At 45.9% G+C, this 20,467-nt stretch overlaps 1 protein-coding gene across 1 annotated transcript in view; it reads right to left on the bottom strand.

Moving 5' to 3' along the window:
- Positions 1–20,467, bottom strand: part of WDR41 (WD repeat domain 41) — a 579,210-nt gene that overhangs the window by 23,839 nt on the left and 534,904 nt on the right. The window contains exon 12 of the mRNA XM_069627429.1: positions 16,351–16,484. Coding sequence (XP_069483530.1) covers positions 16,351–16,484 — 134 coding nt within the window. The remainder of the gene's footprint in view (positions 1–16,350; positions 16,485–20,467) is intronic.

The following is a 20,467-nucleotide window of genomic DNA, read 5'->3' as shown; positions in this document are numbered from 1 at the left end:
TGAGTTTATGCAAGGCCATTCCCCCTCCCACCCAGTGGAGCCTGCCAGACGAAAGAGCAGAGGCCCGCGCCGCGCTGCTCCACCTCCCCCAACTAGGCTGGAGCCGCTTCAAAGATTTGTAGTCCCCTCTGCAGCACCCAAGGCCACGGCCCGCCACCTGCATTATTTACAGCCAGTAGTAAACCTCCGCCTGAATACACAAATCCAAAGGCGCCCTCTCTTAAACCCCACCACCCACCGGATCACCTTGGGTTTATGGCCCTGTAAAATTAGGACACCCAATACTATGGCAACATACAGCAGCACATTCATAACGACTTCTCCCTGAGACCTAGCCCACGACCTATGGTACCCGGTCAACAGGATACTGGTAACCATGTACTGATGAATCGCCATCAAACCCCTCTCAAGGTGCATTCCTCCTGTGTTGCATTAACCTGTAGAATAACCTATTGAAAGATTTACTAAAGAAGATAATATTGCAATAACTGAATAACTGAATGACTGCGGTGTGCATGGCCTAGGGCAAATAAGTCAGGAAAAGACATTCATCTCTGACATTGGCCACAGTGGCACAACGACACCGCCCGGATGAACCCAGCAGACCTGCCAGGCCCAGCTCAACCCACGAGGCTGACCAGTGACGTCCTCCAGCCAAGGCCAACCACATCGCAGCAGCACCTATAGCTAGTCGTCGCCACCCAATCCCATTGAACTTGTGCCCCCTATAGAATGTAGGTTCTGATGACGTTTTTTGTAAATATATACGCCTGTCTTTGCTATTGTCAGACAGAGCGCTCTTGGAGTTTGCAGAGTTCTTTGCATGCCCTATTCTGATTGATAAACTCCCATTTACGCTCACCCGCACTTGTCTTGTGCTTATTCCCATTCTGGGAGAGTCCATCATTGTCTCTCATTGCGGGGAGGATCGTGCTGGCTGGGGACGCTTGCCTTCATGACTCAGAAAACTCAGTTGATATTCTGTCACAAACTCACTTTTTGAAGGGCAATAAAGTCTGATACTTTCACCTCTCCCATATAAAACATTTCAACCAAAGCTCTATAAAAGGTAAAAGTAGTCCAATTCCAGATATGTGTATTTTATAAGTGAATACAAAATGTTTTTACTAGAAAACAAAATTTCTTGTAATAATAATAATAATAATAATAATTTCTTTGTACCTAGTTCTTCATTCACATTAAAAGATACACGTTTACCTCTACATATCAGGCGGTAATAATAGTAGTTCCTTTCTCTGGAACTACGTACTGTGAAGAGTCACAAGGTGTTGGTACTTCTCGTCGGGGGAGGGGGGGACTTTTCCATGACGCTAGGGATGTGCGGCCGCTACACAATAGCACCCTTAGGGGTAGTTTAATGCGGAAGGGCCTCATGGGGAGGGACTCCCCCCCCCCCCCCCTGCGGTAAAGGCCATCGAACGTGGTTACTCCCCGACATTTATTAGCCCTCCCTAATGTCCAGAGCCACAACATTGAAAACAAACCTATGTATTGCTGTAGCATAGGGCCAAAAGTACTAGGATGAAGGAGTAGACAGGAGACAAAGATCCTTGACTGTAATAACACTGTTATGAGGTGGCCCTAAGGAGGTATGAAGATGAAGTCAGTAACAAATAAGAAGGACTTGTGGAATCCACATGGGAGGAACTGGTTACAATGTATAGAAAGGAACAGATTATTAAGATGTCTCAGGCCCGGCTGCAGAGCCGAATGCAGCCGTAACAAGAAGCACAGTGGTGGCAGGCCCAGCGGTATCCAGTCCTGTTGGAGAAAGCAGTAGACGTCAGAATTCTTCAGCGTGGGAGATTCAAACGCCAACTGAGAGCTGTGGAACCGCAAAGAGTGGCATGAGGATGCCGAAAACGGAAAGCAACTTATGAGCAGACCAGCTTGTCTGCCACAACAAGCTATGTTTCTACAGGGCTTAAATTAACCTAAAGAAAGCATACTTTGCTCTATGCATAGAGTCGAAACAACACAACCAAAAGGACATGTTTTAGATCATCCAAGAAATGAAAGTCCAGCAGCCTCTAACAACCCCAAAACTGATTCAAGAACTCGGACCATATTCAGAAAAAATTCCTACAACACCCCGCCCAAACATAGAGCTAACGCCATCTGTACAACCTACCCCCACTAGAACATCGTTTAGTCACTTCTCTAGACAGGAACGGGTATTTACTATCGACTGAAGCAACCTGAATGAATATCCAGGAGACCCTTGTTCCCAAAATTATACAGAACTATCTTTAAACAGACTGGAGGAACACCAGTTTTCTTATCTTTCTTCAAGGATCAAGGAGTAGATAGCTACTGCGAGTATCCCAATCGCCTTGACGTCAGCTTTTGTCAGACCACTTCCCAAAAGCTCACAGCTCATCCATTCAACCCAGTAAGCTACAACCCCTTCTCAAACATGCCTTTAATCCAGAAAATACTACAGAAATCCATATAACGCCCTCTCCAGTATTTCGTGGCGGAGAATAACCGACTTCACAAGGCCCAGCATGGCTTCAGGTTAACCAGGGACACAGAATCAGTCCTCTGCTTGATCTGGGGTCTACTATGGGAGATCTTGGCAATCTATGTCACTATCAGCAACGAGATTCTTCTAAGGAGACTAGAAGAAAGTGGAATAAAAGCAGCTGTGCTATGCTGGTTCAGAGCTTTCCTCACCGGGTAAACACAAACCACCATCCTGGCTACCTACTGATCCCAATTTCACCTTCTGACCTGTGGAGCACCTCAAGGATCCACTCTTTCTTCTACGTATCATTTATATGACCCCAGGGCCCCACATGGATCTCAGTCAGACTTGTCAAGCCTGTAACAACTACACAGAGGACACAATCTCCCAACTCAATAACAATCTGTCAACAGACTTAAAAACATGTCTGGAACACTTGGGCACATGGATGACAACAAGGAGATTACTCAATCTGTTGGGCAGACGAAATGGGACCATGCCCAGTCCCCTCTTCCCACTTAAAGAGCCTCATAACCACAATAGACAGCCTCACATTTGAAACACAGATGAGAGCCACTGACTGTAATAGTTTTTTCTGCACTCTATGACACATAATATCTTTTCTATCCCTTACCCTAATGACCATGGTCGCGATATCATTAATTCAAGCAAGACTGACTATTGCAGATAACCTCCATCTCGGTCTCCCGAAATACCTCATCGAAAAACGAGAGAGTATGAAATGTTGCAGCCAGACTACTCCTTGAAGGCATCGCCCCAGCATTGCAAACTCCCCACTGGCTCCCTGTCAAGAAAATAACATGCTTCAAAACCCTCTGCATCATCCACTGTGCTTACCATGGGAAGGGGCCAGCTACCTCACAAGGACATTGCAGCACTACACACTATTGAGAACTCCAAGGTCCAAAAATGCCCCTTCAGAACGAGTTTCTGGCTTCACTGGGAAAAGAAGATAGGATCCTTATTCTAGCTACTGGCTACCAAACTCGAAGACACTACCCAAATCAACTTCGCATGGAAGAAGCCCACTGTAAAAAGTCAAGATGTGGCTATAAGTGGTCAAGACAGGAACTGATCAAGTTGAAAAAGGGAAGCCACTTGATCCGTGCGCCTTTCCACAGGAAGGGATCAGGAGTTACAATCATAAATTAAAGACACTGTACAAGCGAGTCTGATCTGCAGTACCTCACTTACGAAACCATAATCCTGCATACTCATTTGAATGGAATTTTCACGGTCCGCTCTATTTTCTCAGATGAATAGACACGATAATCACCAACCCAATCTTGTGCACATAGATTTGTCTGCTACCTCTGTCCAAAACGCTCTTAATATGACTCTCCAATCCAGACAAACAAGGACTCCACCCCCTATGTCTGAGATGTTTCGTAGGCTCCAACTCCCTTGATTCCTTCCCACTATGTTTCTTCCCTCAATAACATCCTCACTGCTAAAATCTCCAATGTTTCACCACACTCATTCCCCCATCAGACAGCCCACAAGGTCTAACATACTAAACACAGATTACAATGCCTGGTTACCTGTAGCACACACACACCCTGCAGAAAACGTACATCAACATTAATTTGAGAGAAACGGATACAGACATCCTAGTTATACTTACAACCCCTGCGCACTGCTGCCCTTAATGAAAAGTAAACTTTATCACCAGCATCGAGAGATACTAGATGACTGTCCATCATGCCTCTTTCCCACATACGAAATTGGTGATTGACATCTTCACAAATGGAACAATCCAAGTCCAGGGCGATCATAAAAATCGAGCAACATTTGACTCCCATGGTCCAGCTTTTTCCTCATCACGTTCCCTAGAAGTGCCATGCTGCGTTACCACTCTCCTGCCAAAATCTTTTCTATCATTGACACGACTCTCGCAATGCTAGCCACCTTTTTACGCCTCCCCCATCAGTGGAATTTAAGGTCCCGCCCCTTAAAGATGTTTCCAACACTCAATGACAGCAACCCCACTCCATGAATGATCTTCCTTTAATTAAAATTGATCCAACCCAAGACTTTCTTTAACGGGAACCCTAAACCCCAGATCTGCTAACATCCATGACTTCCTAGAGCACCATGGCCCTGACTTTCTGGCATAGTAAACTTCGGCTATGTATAAGAATGCCACCCTGGTTGACGCTCTTCTATCACCAGCATACAAAATCCACATATACACACACACACATTCACATGTATAGACACATCCACACACACACTGAGGATGCCATTCTCTCCCTCCATTCCGACAATACAAATATTAATGTCGATTTTATCCCTACATCAAATCATAGGCTTGTTGCCTCAACACTACCCAGACTAGAAAAATGCAGCGCCTCATGCGCCTACCTAGGTTAGAGGATTCATCCCAGTCAGACCCATGGGATTAATCACTGCCAACCTTGCGGAAACTTTCAAGATGGCCATCATACACAGGTGGCTGGCTGCTAGGGGATATCCTTACAAATCAGCCAGAGTGGACTATGAAATGCTTGAAAGCTTTGCTCCTGCAGTTTGAAAGAAAATGAAAGCAGGCACCAAAAAACAATAGATGCTTTGCTTAAACATAACTATTTTAGGGTCGAATGTCGATGGTGAAAAACTCTGGACAGTGAGAATAACCTGAATTGCCTAAGACTTAAGAAGTTACTGTGGGGTCAAAAGATGGAAAAATCACAACTGTATTTTTACATTTTTTGTTTTGTTTGGGATTTATATAGCGCTTTAAGACAAAGCGCTGTACGTAAGACCATGAAAACAGTACAATAAAAATGGAAAATGCAAGTAGCATGGGCAATCAGCCTTGTCAATCAGAATGGAAAAGGTAGTACTTCAGGGATACACGAAATTGAGTATAAAGAAATGGACTGAAATGGACTGAAAAGAAATTGACTTGTGCACAGGGAGGATGAGAGGGATTGGGGTTGAAAGACTGAGTTACAAATGTTCGAGGGAGAAAAGACAGATTATTTTTTAGGTATAACCTTCGGCCTTTTCTCCCCTGAACATTTCTGACTTGGCCAAACCCCTGCCCACACCCCCACCCACACCCCTGCCCACACCCCCAACACATCCGGACCCCCTACTTACCTTGCCTCCATCTTGCTAGTCCAAGCAACACCCGTTCCCTTTCACTTCCGTGATCGGGAACAGGAGCCGCAGGGTCCTTTCCTTTTCTTTTTGGGGATGACTGAAGGGGACACCCCCGCTCACAATATAGTGAGCAGGGGTGCAGGGAACACCCCCGCACTCCCCACCACCGAATCAGTGGTTTGGTCGAACTTTTCAGCCGTTCAGAATTTTCGATCGGCCGAAATTCAGCCAAATCACGCATTCTAAAAAATGGCATCAGTCTTTTTGGGTGAACCCGGACGAGAGACCACGAGAAATCGAGAACAAGAACGGAGAGAAGAGGATGGAATATAGAATGAAATAAGGGAGGAAAGAGGGTGCAAAGCCATAGAGAGATTTAAAGAAAAGATACAGAAAGCTAAATTTAAGACGTGACTAAAATGGGAGCCAGTCAGGAGTAAGAAGAGACGAGACAAAAGAGTCGGGGTGGGGGGGGGCAATAAGATAAAGACAAACTGAGGCATTGAAAACAGATTTCAGAGGGGCAAGGCGAGTAAGAGTAAGACCGAAGAGGGAATCAGAACAATAGAAGAGTCATGAGAAAATTAGTGAGGAAATCAGCAGTTTAGTAGCGTCAAAAGTCAAGAAGGGATGAGCTTTCCGAATGTTCTACAATTGAAAGCGACAGGCATGTGAGGATACATAAATGTGATGCTTAAAAGAAAGATCAGAGTAGATAAAGTCCCTGGTTGTGAGCCATTGGAGAAATAGGAAGCTGAGAGGGAGGAAACGAAACAAAAGGAGGAGGATGTGGAGACGGAATTATATTAGCTGGAAAAGAAAGTACCTCAGTTTTCGCAGCATTTAGTACAAGAAAGCGTTCCGACATCCAGGAGTTGATGGCTGATAGCCATGTTGAAAGTTTGTTATGGACTTCAGGAGTGAAGGATGAGAAGGACAGAAAGAGCCGAGTATCACCTGCGTAGAAGTGGTGAGAGAGACCAAAGGATGCAATAATTTCAGCCAGGGGAGAGGTATCGAGGGAGAAGAGAAAATGATCAAGAACAGAACCTTGAGGGGCACCATGGACAAGTGGGAGTGTGTCAGACGATGACCTTGCCCAAGAGACCGAGAAAGTCCTTTGGGACAGCTATGACCCGAACCACGAAAAAATAGACCCAGAGAACCAGAACGCGGAAAAACAAGTCCGTAATAGAGGGTGATCAACAGTGTTGAAAGCTGCAGATAAGTCAAGGAGAATAAGAAGAGATGTTTAGAGTAAAGCGCAGAAAATAAACAATTTTGAACAGAAAGAAGAGCAGTTGCAGTAGAGTGGCAAGGCTGAAATCCCGACTGAAAGCAAGGGAGAATAGAATTAGCAGAAACAAAAGGTAGAGACCCGAGAGTAAACAAAGCGTTCAAGTAGTTTGTAGAGATATGCGAGAAGAGAGATGGGACGAAAATTAGAGGCAAGCGAAGAATCAGGAGTGGATTTCTTTAAAATAGGAATAATAGAGGCATGCTTAAAGGCAAAGGGGGAGACAGAGGTTGAGAGACAGATATTGAAAAAGGAAGTAAGATAGGAAACTAGAGAAGGATACATTTTAGGAATAAGTGACCAAGGAATGGGGACAAGCAGGGAAGCAAATAGGGTGCGCCTGAGTAACTGGATTCCCCAAGCAACTAACACATTGGTCTGATGTGTTTGGATAAGTCTTGCAAATCTGCATGGAGTTCAGAAGCCACTCACAAAATGCTACAGACCTAACCACCTCACTGGAACTTGAAGACCACCTTTTAATGTTTTTTCTAATAGAAGATCCAGAAAATTCTATCTAACACTACATTAGCAACCAATCTATATCTTCTTACCCCCTCCTCTACCAGAAACAAAATCTGCATCCTCCTTCAGACCGGCCACTCCTAGGAACATCACCAAAATGTAGGTTTCGTCACATGTTGTCCCCTGTCCAGCAATCACAAACAAAGAAAATATCTCTTCATTGCGGCCTACTTTAGCCACATTGATCAACATACTCATTTGAACAGGCTATTTTTCTCCTTAGAAAACTGCCAAAGAAACCAAACATTGTGGAGAGCTACCCACCCCCTGCCCCTACCCCTGCCCTCCCCCATCACAAGCATCTCTTTCATTAGCAAGATCCTTGAAAAAATGCCTCTGCAATAACTACTGGAACACAGTTAATAACTGAACTTACTACATCACCTTGAGTGATGGTCAGACACTTCAGATGTAGAGAAATCCCCTCTCCTCTTCTTGAGGGATGAGCTTTAGAGGTAGGATACTACTGAAAAATCCTACCTAGGACCCTCCAAAAGAAAAACACTCACCGGTGATTCTGGAAACACCTTAAAACTTTACCCTTTAAAAACAAAATTGGACACTTGACTATTAATGCAGCCAGCAGTCTGCCCATCCTTGGGCAAGGAATCGCCAATATTACCATATGGAGAACACACAAGCTGCTGTAAACATAGCAGGTATATCCTTCCTAGCCCCTGCACTGGTCTTTATTATCCTCTATGGAGAACGTGTTGTTCGCTTGCATTTAATGCCATGTACTAAGTTTGCATGTTGCACTTTCGCACTGCACTTAACAGATTTGCTAAGTACCAATGAATGATCTGACCCTCTGTCCTTCCACCTGTGCACCATTTTGCCCGTTCCCTTCCATTTGACGCATACAAATTAACAATTAAAACATGAATTTCCAAATGAAGTAAAGCATTTTCTCTATTCAGTCTTTGAGAGATTCCAGAATTCTAATATTTTAAAATCAGAGCTTGCTTACCAAATGTTGATATGAACTCCAAGTCCTGTACTTGATCTCTTTTAGATCTGCTTATCGGCTGAAGTCCAAAGATAAGCACCGTTATGCTAAGCCTTTAGTCCATTTCTATAATTTTTTGACTCTCAGCGTTCAATAATCTCATCATTTATGGGCATTCTCATAACATTTGAAGAGAAACACTCATTCCTTGCCTGCTTTGTAAAGGAAGCTGGAGAATGTTTGCAGACGCTGCACTGTCATCAGTTATCAGGTTCACAAAGCCACACTATATTATTTTTTTTTGGAAAAGCATGTTATTTAGATTCCCAGTCCTTATACTGGAATTGGTTTGGTGGGCTCAAAAAAATGAAAAAGGGAAGCATGGAACACAAAGCCACACTATATTATTTTTTTTTGGAAAAGCATGTTATTTAGATTCCCAGTCCTTATACTGGAATTGGTTTGGTGGGCTCAAAAAAATGAAAAAGGGAAGCATGGAACACATGCTGGCAACAACTCCTTAAGAACACCGACTGAAGAATTGTATTTCGTTGATGAAGCAACTCACACAGGCTCAAACGTGGAGCAAATAATTTTGCTGCACCTGAATGTTCTCTGCATATTTTGCACCATCTACTGTGATCAATTTTGAATTCTGTGAATTACCTAAATTATGAGACCCGTGATGAAAAAATATAATGAGTGACCACTTATATGCAAAGGTCACTGAATTATTGTTTCTTGCTCCTTATCTTACAATCCATACCCACCCCAAGAAAAAAGAAAAAATGTAAAAGGATAGACCTATTCACAGTGCGACTCAAATGAAATTTGGATAGAAAAGCGGGGAAAAGGACAACAGATCTATATATACACAGAGTTTATAAAAACAATTAACTTTCTGTCCTCCTGCCTATGTTCGTCTTTACCCATAAAAGTCATTAAAAGTGTCCCATACTTTAATTTTAAGGAAGGTTTAGGACTCTTATGTGAAATTACTCAGATTAGCTACGAGTTGTGCCTCAAGGACCCAATCCTCAACTATGGGCTTCTGCCTCGATTTGCAAACTCAATATAAGCACCACTGCTAAAGAAAAAAGAGGTATTTTCCATAAACACTGACACACTTCAAATACACCCCCCAAAGTGTAAAAGTGCTCCTGAAGTAACCAGTTTAGACAGCTATTCAGTACCTAACTTTTGCGCATTAGAAGAATGAATGAATCAGAAATTAAAGTTACTCACCATGGTGACTAGAGTACTCATAGTCCATAGTCCCCTTTCCTCCAATCCTTCTGGGCGTCCCCATACACGGGCACAGTACCAGAACATTGGTCGGCAAAAAAATGGAGCTTCCCCTTTAGATTTACTATACGGCGCAGGGGGCGCAGCCTCAGTAACGCCCCTCTGGCACCTTGCCTCAGTCCCTTTTGAACACATCGGACGCTTAGATACCTGGCTACACTTATAACATATTAGCCAGTGGCATGCTAGCAGGGAAAGGTGGGTGGGGAGTATGGAGGAAAGGGACTGTGGACTATGAGTACTCTAGTCACAACGGTAACTTTACTTGCTCATATGCCCCGTCCCCTTTCCTCCATCTGTGTGTGTTATTTCAAAGAACAAAAACATATGAGGCAGGTTGTCGCAGCTATACCCTATCTATGACAAAGTGAAAAAGGTTCTTCAGAACTGCCTGACCAAACTCTGCATCATGCCTGTAGCTGGTGTACAGCGAGTAATGCTTACAGAAGGCCAACAGCGTGGCCCAAGAAGTATTCCTCTGAAACGCGAAGGCCGTGGCCTTAGCTCTGACCGCATGGGCATGATTCCTCGCAGGAACAGATTTGCCCATGGCCGTGTATGCATCCAAAGGGCGATGGAAGCCTAAGAGCTGGGGGAGAAACCCCCAAAAGTAATGAACAATGCCTCAGACCCCCTGAAGGATTTCGTCCAAGAGAGATACAACTTGAGAACCCTCTTGCGGTCCAAGGAATGTAGGGCCCTCTCTGCCTAAGACTGCGGGTTCGGGAAGAACACCGGCAGTCAGATCTCTCGATTCAGATCGAACGGAGAGACCACCTTGGATAAGAAGTTTGCCTGAGTGTGCAAGATGACCTTGTTGTTGTGAAACGTGGTGAAGGGCTCACACGAAGACAACACCTGCAGCTCACTAACCCTGCGCGCAGAAGTGACAGTCTTTAGCATCACCAAGCGGATGTCCACAGAGGCCATCAGCTCGCTTGCGCTGCAAAGCTGCAAGAACCACATTGAGGTCCCTGACTGGATGTGGCCTATGCACCGAAGGAAAAAGCCTAGACAGCCCCTTAATGTGGGCCTTAACCGCAGGGTTGGCTGCCGAAAACACATGCTCAGGGGAATTCCTGTAAGCCCCAATGGCCACGAAATACGTGTGGCAACTATCCACCTGAACTCCAGAATGAGCAGGTGTGCTGAAAAGGCCAGTACATCATCCAGAGTACAGGCGACAGGGTCCCGACTCTTTGTCGCGAGCCCAATGGCAGAACCTAGTCCATTTGCTCTTATACTGGGACCAAGTCAAGGACCTCCTGGCTTGCTGAATGATGTCCCAGTTGTCATCCAAACATCCAAAAATTGAGCATGCTGAAGCCTCAGCTGATCAGGAACCAGGACGTCAGGGCCAGTTTGACTGTGTCCGGGTGTTCCACTGCCCCACCCTGCTGCGTCAGGAAGCACCTGCTAGGGATCGGAAAATAGATGGGAAACTGGGAGCACAACTGCATTGCACTGATTAAAAAGCCAGGGTCTCAAAGGATAGTGGGGGACAATCAGGATGAGGCTGGAACCCACAGAAGCCTGGAACTTGCAGAGGGTCCATTGGAGCAGAGGGGTGGGTGGGAACGCATGACACCAGCGGCTGTGCCAACAGATCTGAAAGGCGTATCCCAGTGACCCCCGACCCCGAAGCAAAATGGGGGCACTAGGCATTCCGGGAACAAATCCAGGTCTGTGAAACCCCAATGCTGTAACAGGGGCAAACAAGGAGTCGTCGTGCAACCCCCACTCATAGGTGTTGAACCCCAAGCGACTTAACTGGTCCGCTTCTGCATTGCTGTCCCCCGGGAGGTGGACTGCCGAAATGCAAATCCCCTCCATCAGGGCCCATTTCCAGAACGAAACAGCCTGCATGAAAAGGTGGGTGCCACCCTGCTTGTTCAGGTAAAACATTGTAGGAGAATTGTCCGTCCTCACCAGAATATACCTGTCGCGCCTTGATGGCCAGGCCCACTGCCCTGAGTTTGAGCAGACTGATATGTAAGAGGGCTTCCGTCCTCGACCATGCTCCATAAATCACACGGCCCTCCTGAGAATAGCCCCCCAACCCGATGGGGAGGAGTCTTTCGTCACCACCTGGGTAAGCTCTGGTTGGGTGAAGGAGGCTCCCAGTGAGACATAGTCCTCCATCAGCCACCAGCAAAGATCGGGCAGTAGGAGCAGTGGTATTGGGATCCTGTTCTACTGAGACCCCATCTCCTGATCACAATTGGCCGACAGGTGGAGCTGTAGGTGCCTCATCTTGAGGCAAGCATTCTGTACAGTGAGCACACATGAGGCCATCAGGCACAGAATTTGCTGGGAACCACCATGCTGAGGTGGTCGAGTTGGCCAGAAAGTGTTCCACCGCCTTGCGGAGGGACATAAGCCTCTCAGGCATGTGGAACACCCGCTGAATGGTAGTGTTCCAACGCACACCTGGGAACACCAGTTTCTGAGACGGGCATAACTGATTTCCTCTGGTTGAGGGAACACCCCAGTTGATTAAGGATATCTGGCAAGAGTGCACAACCCCTTCGGGTGACCCCATCCTCACCAGCCAGCTGTCCATATAAGGGTATGGATGATGGTCCTCCAAGCGGAGAAGGCCCGCTACTGCGTTCATCAACTTTGTTAAGACACAAGGGGCTGAGTTTAGGCCGAAGGGCAGCACCCTGTACTTAAAGTGGTACGACAATCATGAACCGCAGAAACGTCAGATGCGGTTGATAGATGGGTACATGCAGGTACGCGTCCCTGAGGTCCAGGGAGCACATCCAGTCGCCTGCACACAGACTCAGCTATGTGTGTGGAAGTAATCATCTTGAAGCACTGCAGCTGTAATGACAGACTTGTAAATGACAGGTCCAGGACTATCCTCAGGCCAGCCAGGTTGTTCTTGGGTCCCGCAAAAATCCTGGAATAGTAACCGAAGCCCTTATCTACAAGAGGAACCGGTTCTATCGCCTGCATTTCTAGGAGCGAAAGGACCTCCCAATAAAAGAGCCGGGGACCCAAACTGATGAAGAGGAGGAGAGGATGGTAGAGGCAAAAGACGAGGAAGACCGAAGCCTGTGGAGACTACGGTTAGGATCCACGGGTTGCTGAAAAGACGCTTCCAGGTGTCCTGCAACAGAGTCAAACAGTCCCCCACAGGCGAGCTCTGCTCCCCGACCTTGATGTCACTGCTTCTTGGCATCAGAGGCGGGGGCAGAGGAGGGGGAGCGGAAAAGCCCATGCAATGTCCTCTGCAGCTTCCTCCTGTTGTCACTGGGCGATCTGTCAGGCCTCTGTGTACCGCTTGGACTTGGCAGTTTTAGTGGAGGTTTTCTTCTTTGACAACTCATCAGCCGACCAATGAAAAAGGTCCACGACTGCAAAGGGCAGATCCAGAATCCGCTCCTGCACATCAGAGGAAAGCTTTGCAGTGTGCATCCACACCGTGCTTCTCATCCACACCCCAGGGCACAACCCTCTGCTGACTGTGTCGATGTGGGAAACCGAAGACTCCATGAGGTCCTGTGCAATGGCCCGAGCATCTGCCAGGCCGGCCTTAAAGGAGGCTCGCTTGTCCGAAATGAGGTTGGGCAGAAATTCCCTGAGCTCCCGCCACAACTTCTGGTTAGCCACAGCCAAGATGGTGTCTGTGTTTGCTTGCTGCAGATGCAGTCCTGAGATGGATTAACAGCTCTTTCCCAAGCACTCAAGGACTTTGTCCTCTTTGGAGAGGAAACCCGAGGTGGCTCCCATGGAGGAAGATGACGAAGACTATGCTTTACAATACAACGAGGCCGCAGCCACCACAGAGGAATGGGGTTGTGGGTGGGAGGCAAGGAGGATTGGCTCCCCATCCATCAGCCTAAACCTGCTGTCCAACTTCTTGTTCATCTGGGCTTGGGACTGGGCTTCTCACAGACCTTTTGCACCACCTGCAGGACATACTTCTGGAGAGGGATGCCAGACTGCATAGTAGACCCCCCTGGCCACCACACCTCTTCTAGCATGCCCGACTCCTGGGGTCTTTGTCTCCCCCACCTCCCTTTTTTCACAGACTGAGGGGAATCTGGGTCCTGAGACACAGGTGCCAGCGCCCCCTCCCCCCCTACCTTGCCCGAGGTCCAGTGCCGCAGACCAGTCCAACAGCTGTTGCAGGGGAGGTGTTGGTGGTACAGGAGGAGGTGGTGGGGTCAGAACGACTGGTAGGGCCTGAACCGGTGAAGGATACTGGGAGCAGTACCGAGAGGAGCAGGCCGGCGCCACCTGCAGGATGACCTTCATAATGTCTTTCAGGAGCCCCTTCATCAGAGGGGAACGCATGAGGAAGAGGAAGCGATTGAAGAATCGGTCCTCACAAGCAGCCGGTCCTTAGGGACCCAGCCCTCTGGGGTGCTGGGCCTCCGCTCCTGGTCAAAGCGCTGAGGCGTCTGGTGCGTGTAGCCGTACGGCTGTGATGGTTAGATATATCCCTGAGGGGACCAAAAGCAGGCACTTTAGGATCTGCTGCCGCTTCCAGAGGGATGGGGGCTGGGATCATCCTGCAAAGCCCATTCGATGGGTGAAAGAACTGGCGGGCACTGAGCTGGATCCAAGATTACCGCCTGCCACGTGCCGCTCCACCATTTTGAAGCCTTGCACCATGCCCTGGGTGGGAGGGCATGGAGGCCTGAGCAAAGAGAGGTCTCACCCACAATAGTACACAGTTTGGGACTTGCACCCAAAGCAGAGGCGTCGACCACAGAGATCACACTGGGAGGCGCTGAGCCCTCAGCCGGATGGCCGGTAGTCATAACGCCCTGACTCACGACCTTGGAGTGAGCTCCGGTAGGCAGGACGCCCTCTGCACCTGTGCCAGTAGCCGTGCTGGATCCAGCCGAGGACAGACTCTTGGAAGTTGCACTCGACGATCCCTTACCCCTTAAGGTAGAAGAGGATGAGCTTGATCACCGTTCCTAGGAAAAGCCTGGTAGGCTGCTTCTTCCTTCGTGTAGTGATCGATGTCATCCAGAGAATGTGGATGAACATGGGATGACCGTAAAGATGGATACTGTGAATGCCAGGGGTATTAAGTCTCCTACTAAGAGATTGTTGGTTACGAGAGAATTTAAGGTGGGGCTAGTTGCTCTTTGTTTACAAGAAACACATTTTATAAGGTGTAGAGAGCCACTATTAGAGGGGGCTGGAAGAAGGTAAGGACCAAGAGGCGTGTAAAAGAATACCAGTGCCACCCCCTTTTACCAGGACTACGAGGGGAGTGTGCAATGTTTGTAGATGCAGTAAGGAAAGGGGCAGGAGTAACAGCATTATCAGGATTAATTCATGTTTCTGTGAGGCACAGAAACTGAAAATGAAAACTAAAAAAAGTGTCAAAGATCGAATTAGATTTTCTCATGCTGAACGTATATTCCACAGGCCAATAGATAAGAAAAAAGAATTAGTAGACGATGAGGGAAGATGAATTAAATAAGTGGTATCACGAGTATGTGATGAACATAAAGAAGCAGGTCGAGCAGAGAAATGGATAGGTATACATTGGGGCATATCTATGACAAAGACAGAGGAACAAAGAATAGCAAATAGACACACAAAACAGGCCATAGCCAATATCTGGCAAGAAAAACAGCAGAGTCAATAAATGTCCCTAGGGACTGCCTGGGCGTACGGGGGCTAACAGGGATAGAGAATGCCCTTCGAATAGGATTCCCAGGGAAAGGAACGCCCTAGGAGTGATCCTGATGACCACTGAGCTCATCAGAACTTTATGGAAGGATGGGGGACATTTATAGAGAAATATATCAGATATCCAGACATTTCCCCAGTAGAAGGAAAAAGGGTCTCATTCAATGTTTTAACTACAATGGCTTTAGAGGCTCAAGAGCTGAGGGGTCCAACCTTTCCAGGACTCTGGCAGGGGTAATGAGAGAGGGTGAAGCAAATGTGGATTTGATTCCTTTGGTAAAGAAGAAAAGAAAAACATTAGGCAAGGAATGTTGAGATAATTCAGTAGATAAAGTCTGGCACCAAATTATCTCGTGTTGCGTCTTTGAAACCCCCCCCTATGTTATGTATTACTGATTTATCCTTTGCAGTCATGCCAACGTCCATTTGATCTGGCACTTTTGCAGAGGACATCGCTTTTCCCTAATGGCTGTGATGAAACGTACACCCAAGTCTTAGTGCCTTAATATATATAATGTGTAAACAGAGAGCTGTGCTGGTGACTTGGGGATTTTAATACACTGAAATCATGAATGACCTAAATAAGCGTGCAATGTGAACTTGCCCTTTCCATATTACCTTACTAATTTCTTGCATGAAAACCATTTTGTTGCTTTTATTTTCTTAATTTTTGTCATCCTTATGTTATGATCTTACAAATAATTAGTATGTTTGGCACATTAAGATTTCTTAACACCAAGTGTTGCATTCAAATGTTACATGAATACAATTGCTTTTAGTGACACTTAACATCTCATTACAATGTCTATCGTAAGTCATTTACCTTAGGCCACACACACATATAGAGACTGGGTGTTTTATGTGCAGCAACCAACCGAAGAATAACATTCTGCCAGATAAGCAGTTCCAGTCTCCCACAAAAGCTAACTTTACACTAACTGGTTTTAAAGATCTCATTACTGCAGTATGTATCCATGACTGCGAACATACCTGCACAGCAGAGGAGTGTCCAATCAGATCACCAATAAGCTCCAATGAACCAAGCAGGACAATCTCTTGTGTTTTTTTAGTCGCCTGACCTGCTTGCTTGCTTGACTTTCCAAATCCCCACATACTGAAAAAACCTAGCAAAAAAAAGAAGTCGATGAAATAAAATGTCCACATAAGCAGGGTCATGATTTTATCAAACAAAATACTTGGAAGTAATTAACAAAGGGACTGCATTACCAACAACAAAATCCATGGAAAAGATCATGTGGGCACAATAATTTCTAACTTGTATTGAGTGATCTAATTGCAAAATCCAACATTGCAGGACATATTTATACTGTAATATGAACTGTAATGTCAATATGTAAATATTTGCTCAATTAAAAAGGAAAATGAAAATATAAACTAGCAGAAATCAGGTCCTCGCTCTTGGCCCAACCCAGCCCCCTGTATCAAACATGCATTCATTCACTTCCAGAGTGCTCTGGCCCCTCCTTGCACTATCCAGCTCACATCTACACTCCCCAACCCCCAGTCTTGGATCACTCCACTGGTCAAAGAATTGAAGACAACCCTGCGGTTACTCCTCCACCACTAGTGGAAATGTAGCTTGCCTGATCTTTTTTCTTCCTATAAAGGATAGTGGCGGAAAGTGATGGAAAATTGGGGAAATATGCCATAATCTTGGCACAACGAGACTGTAAGGAAAATAAAATGTAACCACACAATATTGTAGTGCACGAAAAACAAATAAATGGGTTTCACTCACAAATTGTTCAGGATTTGGTGGCAATTTTTGGTTGCAACATGACAGCAAAATGAAAGAACTTACCTCAAAGTATAATTGGCTAGGACAGTAGAGTCCTCTTGGAAAGCGAACCCCTGTAGTTAATAACTTGAACTGCCACAAAACCTAAAACGCCTGCAAAATCCATTGCCTCTTCCGTATCACTTTACCAAAAACCATAATATCTACTGTTAAGGTAGACTTCCCAAATCAACCCTAGCGGGAGGATTTTGGGAGGTGTGAAGGCATCATGAAGCAAGACACAGACAGCAGATTCAAAGTTCAAATACAAAGTCTCAACTTAAATGTCAGGATGGTGTAAGGCTTAACCTGCCTTATACTAAAGGTGGGATTTCCCTCCCTAAATGAACTAAGGATAGTCCAAGTCGGTAAGTTCAACTTATAAGTCTGTCTATGCCCAAAACCTATGCTTGCCCTCACAGCTAAACCTAAACCACTGTTTAGGGATGTCAGCAACCAAAGTAACTGTTCAAATTAAAGTCCCGAGCTACTTCTAGCTCCAGGTTGGCTCTTTGCTCCCTTCCCCAAGTTCAACACAGTTCTTAAGGCTTCAAATTCACAGTCTCATCAACTTGTTTAGTTTGCCTTTTCTTTCCATCACTTGAACAACTTTAGGCCGAGCAACCTCAGCCTCTTCACTTCTCTTTGTTTACTCCAAGGAAGGGTTCCTTGGTCTATGCACAGTTGTCAGACCACACGTTCCATCCATCACAGGTCACGCAACCGATAAACCTTGGCACTTTACAACAGTTCATTCTTTCTCACAGGACTTCCTTGACAACACAGGTTTTCTTTCTGCATCTGTGCTATAAGTCCACAAATTTCTGGTTCACTTATACTTCTGGTTCACTTTACTGGCTTCTTGCCTTTATCAACATGTAACTCTCACACATTTTACTTCATGGTGTATCTCCTGGTTACCACCTTGCTTTCACACTGTCCAATAGTGTTTTGTTTTTCACTCTTTTCACTTTGGTTGCAAATGCTGTTTCTTTAAATTCCTCTTGTTCGAAATTGCACTTCACTGTCAGTTTCAATATATCATATGCTTTTCTTTAATTCAGCATTCAAAACGTATTCATTGCTTTTCAACTTGTTCGGGTATCAGGTAATATTATCCCCATATATATGGTCGCCGAAAACAATATCGCGGGAAAAGGTCGTGGCGATATTATATGGGTGACTGGGGATTGCGGGGGTGTCCCCCGCATGTTCCATGCAATAATGTTGCCACAAAAAACTGCCATTTTTCAGCGATATTTTTGCATGGCAAGATTTTTGTGGCGACATTATTACATGGAACCCTTGTTCGGTATTCAATAGTTCATATTTGGTCATCCGACCCATTTAGCAGTATTCAAAACTCATTACTTGCTTGGCAATTCATTTGGTATTCAATCATTCACTTTTTGGTCTCCAGACCCCTTTTCCATGTTTTCTTGCTTGTTTAGCATTCGCCGCAACCCACACCACGCCTTTAGAGCACCCCGGACTGAGGGAGTGAACCTTCCCTGTCACTCACCAGTATGTGGCGTTCCTCTGGGTGCTCTGGTCTTGCTTCTGGGTTCTGGCTCGCTTTTCTCTCACCCCCAGTTCTTACTGCAGCGGTCAGCAGCGTCTCTGTGTTCCCCACTCCCAACGGCAACACAAGGCAATAGGCTTCATGTTGCTCCAGACTCTCATGCCCACAATGGCCATGGCGTCTTCCTGGCTTCTCTGCTGCCGGCGTCCTTTTCCCCGGTCCATAGAGTGCCCGCTCGACCTCGGTGGCTGCGCTCTCCAGCCCAACTACATCACTTTTCTGCCGCTTGTGAGTCTGTTTATACACCTGAAACCATTTAACAGTTTGCAGGTGTGAACACCTAGTTTAGTTTCACTTGACTGACCTTAGCTATTGGGACATGCCTGACCCTTACAGCAGTCCTCAGGTCTCCTCCACGTGCCAGTACCAGAGTGGTGAAATTACCTGTTAGTGTCCACTACTCTAAATCACCTCTTCCTCGTCCCAGTACTATAATGGTCTGAATAAGGAAAAATTAGGGGAGATGGTTTACAACAGAATATAAAGGCAGGGGGAGGGTAAGGTTGGTTCTCACTAGAAAAGGGGGATACCATGTCTCCCCTGCTGACATCCTCTCCCCAATCCCCATGGAGCCTCCACCAAGGTGATCCTCCCTCACAATCTCTACCCCCAGGGATCAGGATCCAAAAGCGATTGCCTTTCCCTGACAACCTGAGAAAGAAGATCCAAGGGGAGCATATGTGTGGATACACTCAGGTTTCTTACAGAGGCCACCCTATTTATGGTAAACAGAGAAGACACAGAGGTTAACCAAAAACCTATCAAGGTAAACTAGACGAGCAGTCAAGGCTTAGTCTCATGAAAAGTGTCAGATTGGTCTAGGGCTACGAGTTTACAGAGAAACACCAATAATTAAAGTTAGACAGTAAGTATATCAAAATAAAATTATTAGGACTTTAGTTACACACTAAGCATAATCAACTCACAGATAAGTGCTATCAATCAAAACCATATTACATACATTATGTAATTGTATTTCTGGTGCTTGTATATGCTTAGATTCCCATCCTGTGCATACAGTCTGACATCTAGTGGTAATCGCTGAGTATTACATCTTTTTTTTCTAAGATCGAAAAGGGACATCGACATGGGTATGACTGTAACACTATCCCTAACGTGATGTGTAGTGTACCCAAAATCATCCACGCGTCGCGATCCCCTCTGTGGTTTTTGCTCTGCCACGAGGGAGCCTGATAGAATGCATGAGCACAGAAAAAGAAAGTGTAAGATGAGGAAGGTTAGGCTCATGTGAATCTAAGCAGATACAAGTACCAGATATACGATTACAGTGAGAAATATATGTCTTCTGATGCTTGCGAATCTGCTTGGAATCACATGCTGTGCATACAAGCGAGCAGTACCAGGAGATGGCGGTGGGATGTGTGAAGGAACAGTAGCAAGGAGATGTCTCAGCACTGCACAGAACTCCACGTAGCTGCTTTGCAAATAGAATCAAGAGGAGTGTTAGGGAGAAATCTCATAAATGTGCTAATTCCCTACACCTTAGAGACCCGCAGCAACTTGGATTTCTTTACCTGGAGAGAGTGTGAGCCTTTTTTCCCCACTCTCTCATGTATTTTGGATGTGTTTACTTTTGCGTTTTCTTTGGTTATGGAGTTTTAGACAACTCCATAGGCATCATCTTTTCATTTGTGTCACACAGCACCTCAGTGCAGTGACACAGGGAAGCATTTGGATGCCCCAAGGTTTAAATACCTTCTCTGGGA

The sequence above is a fragment of the Ambystoma mexicanum genome, chromosome 6p (assembly GCF_040938575.1).
Source record: "Ambystoma mexicanum isolate Mex_15411 chromosome 6p, UKY_AmexF1_1, whole genome shotgun sequence".
NCBI classification, from domain to species: Eukaryota; Metazoa; Chordata; class Amphibia; order Caudata; family Ambystomatidae; genus Ambystoma; species Ambystoma mexicanum.
The sequence above is the reverse complement of the archived record's forward strand: the minus strand, read 5'-3'. Positions and strand labels throughout refer to the sequence as shown.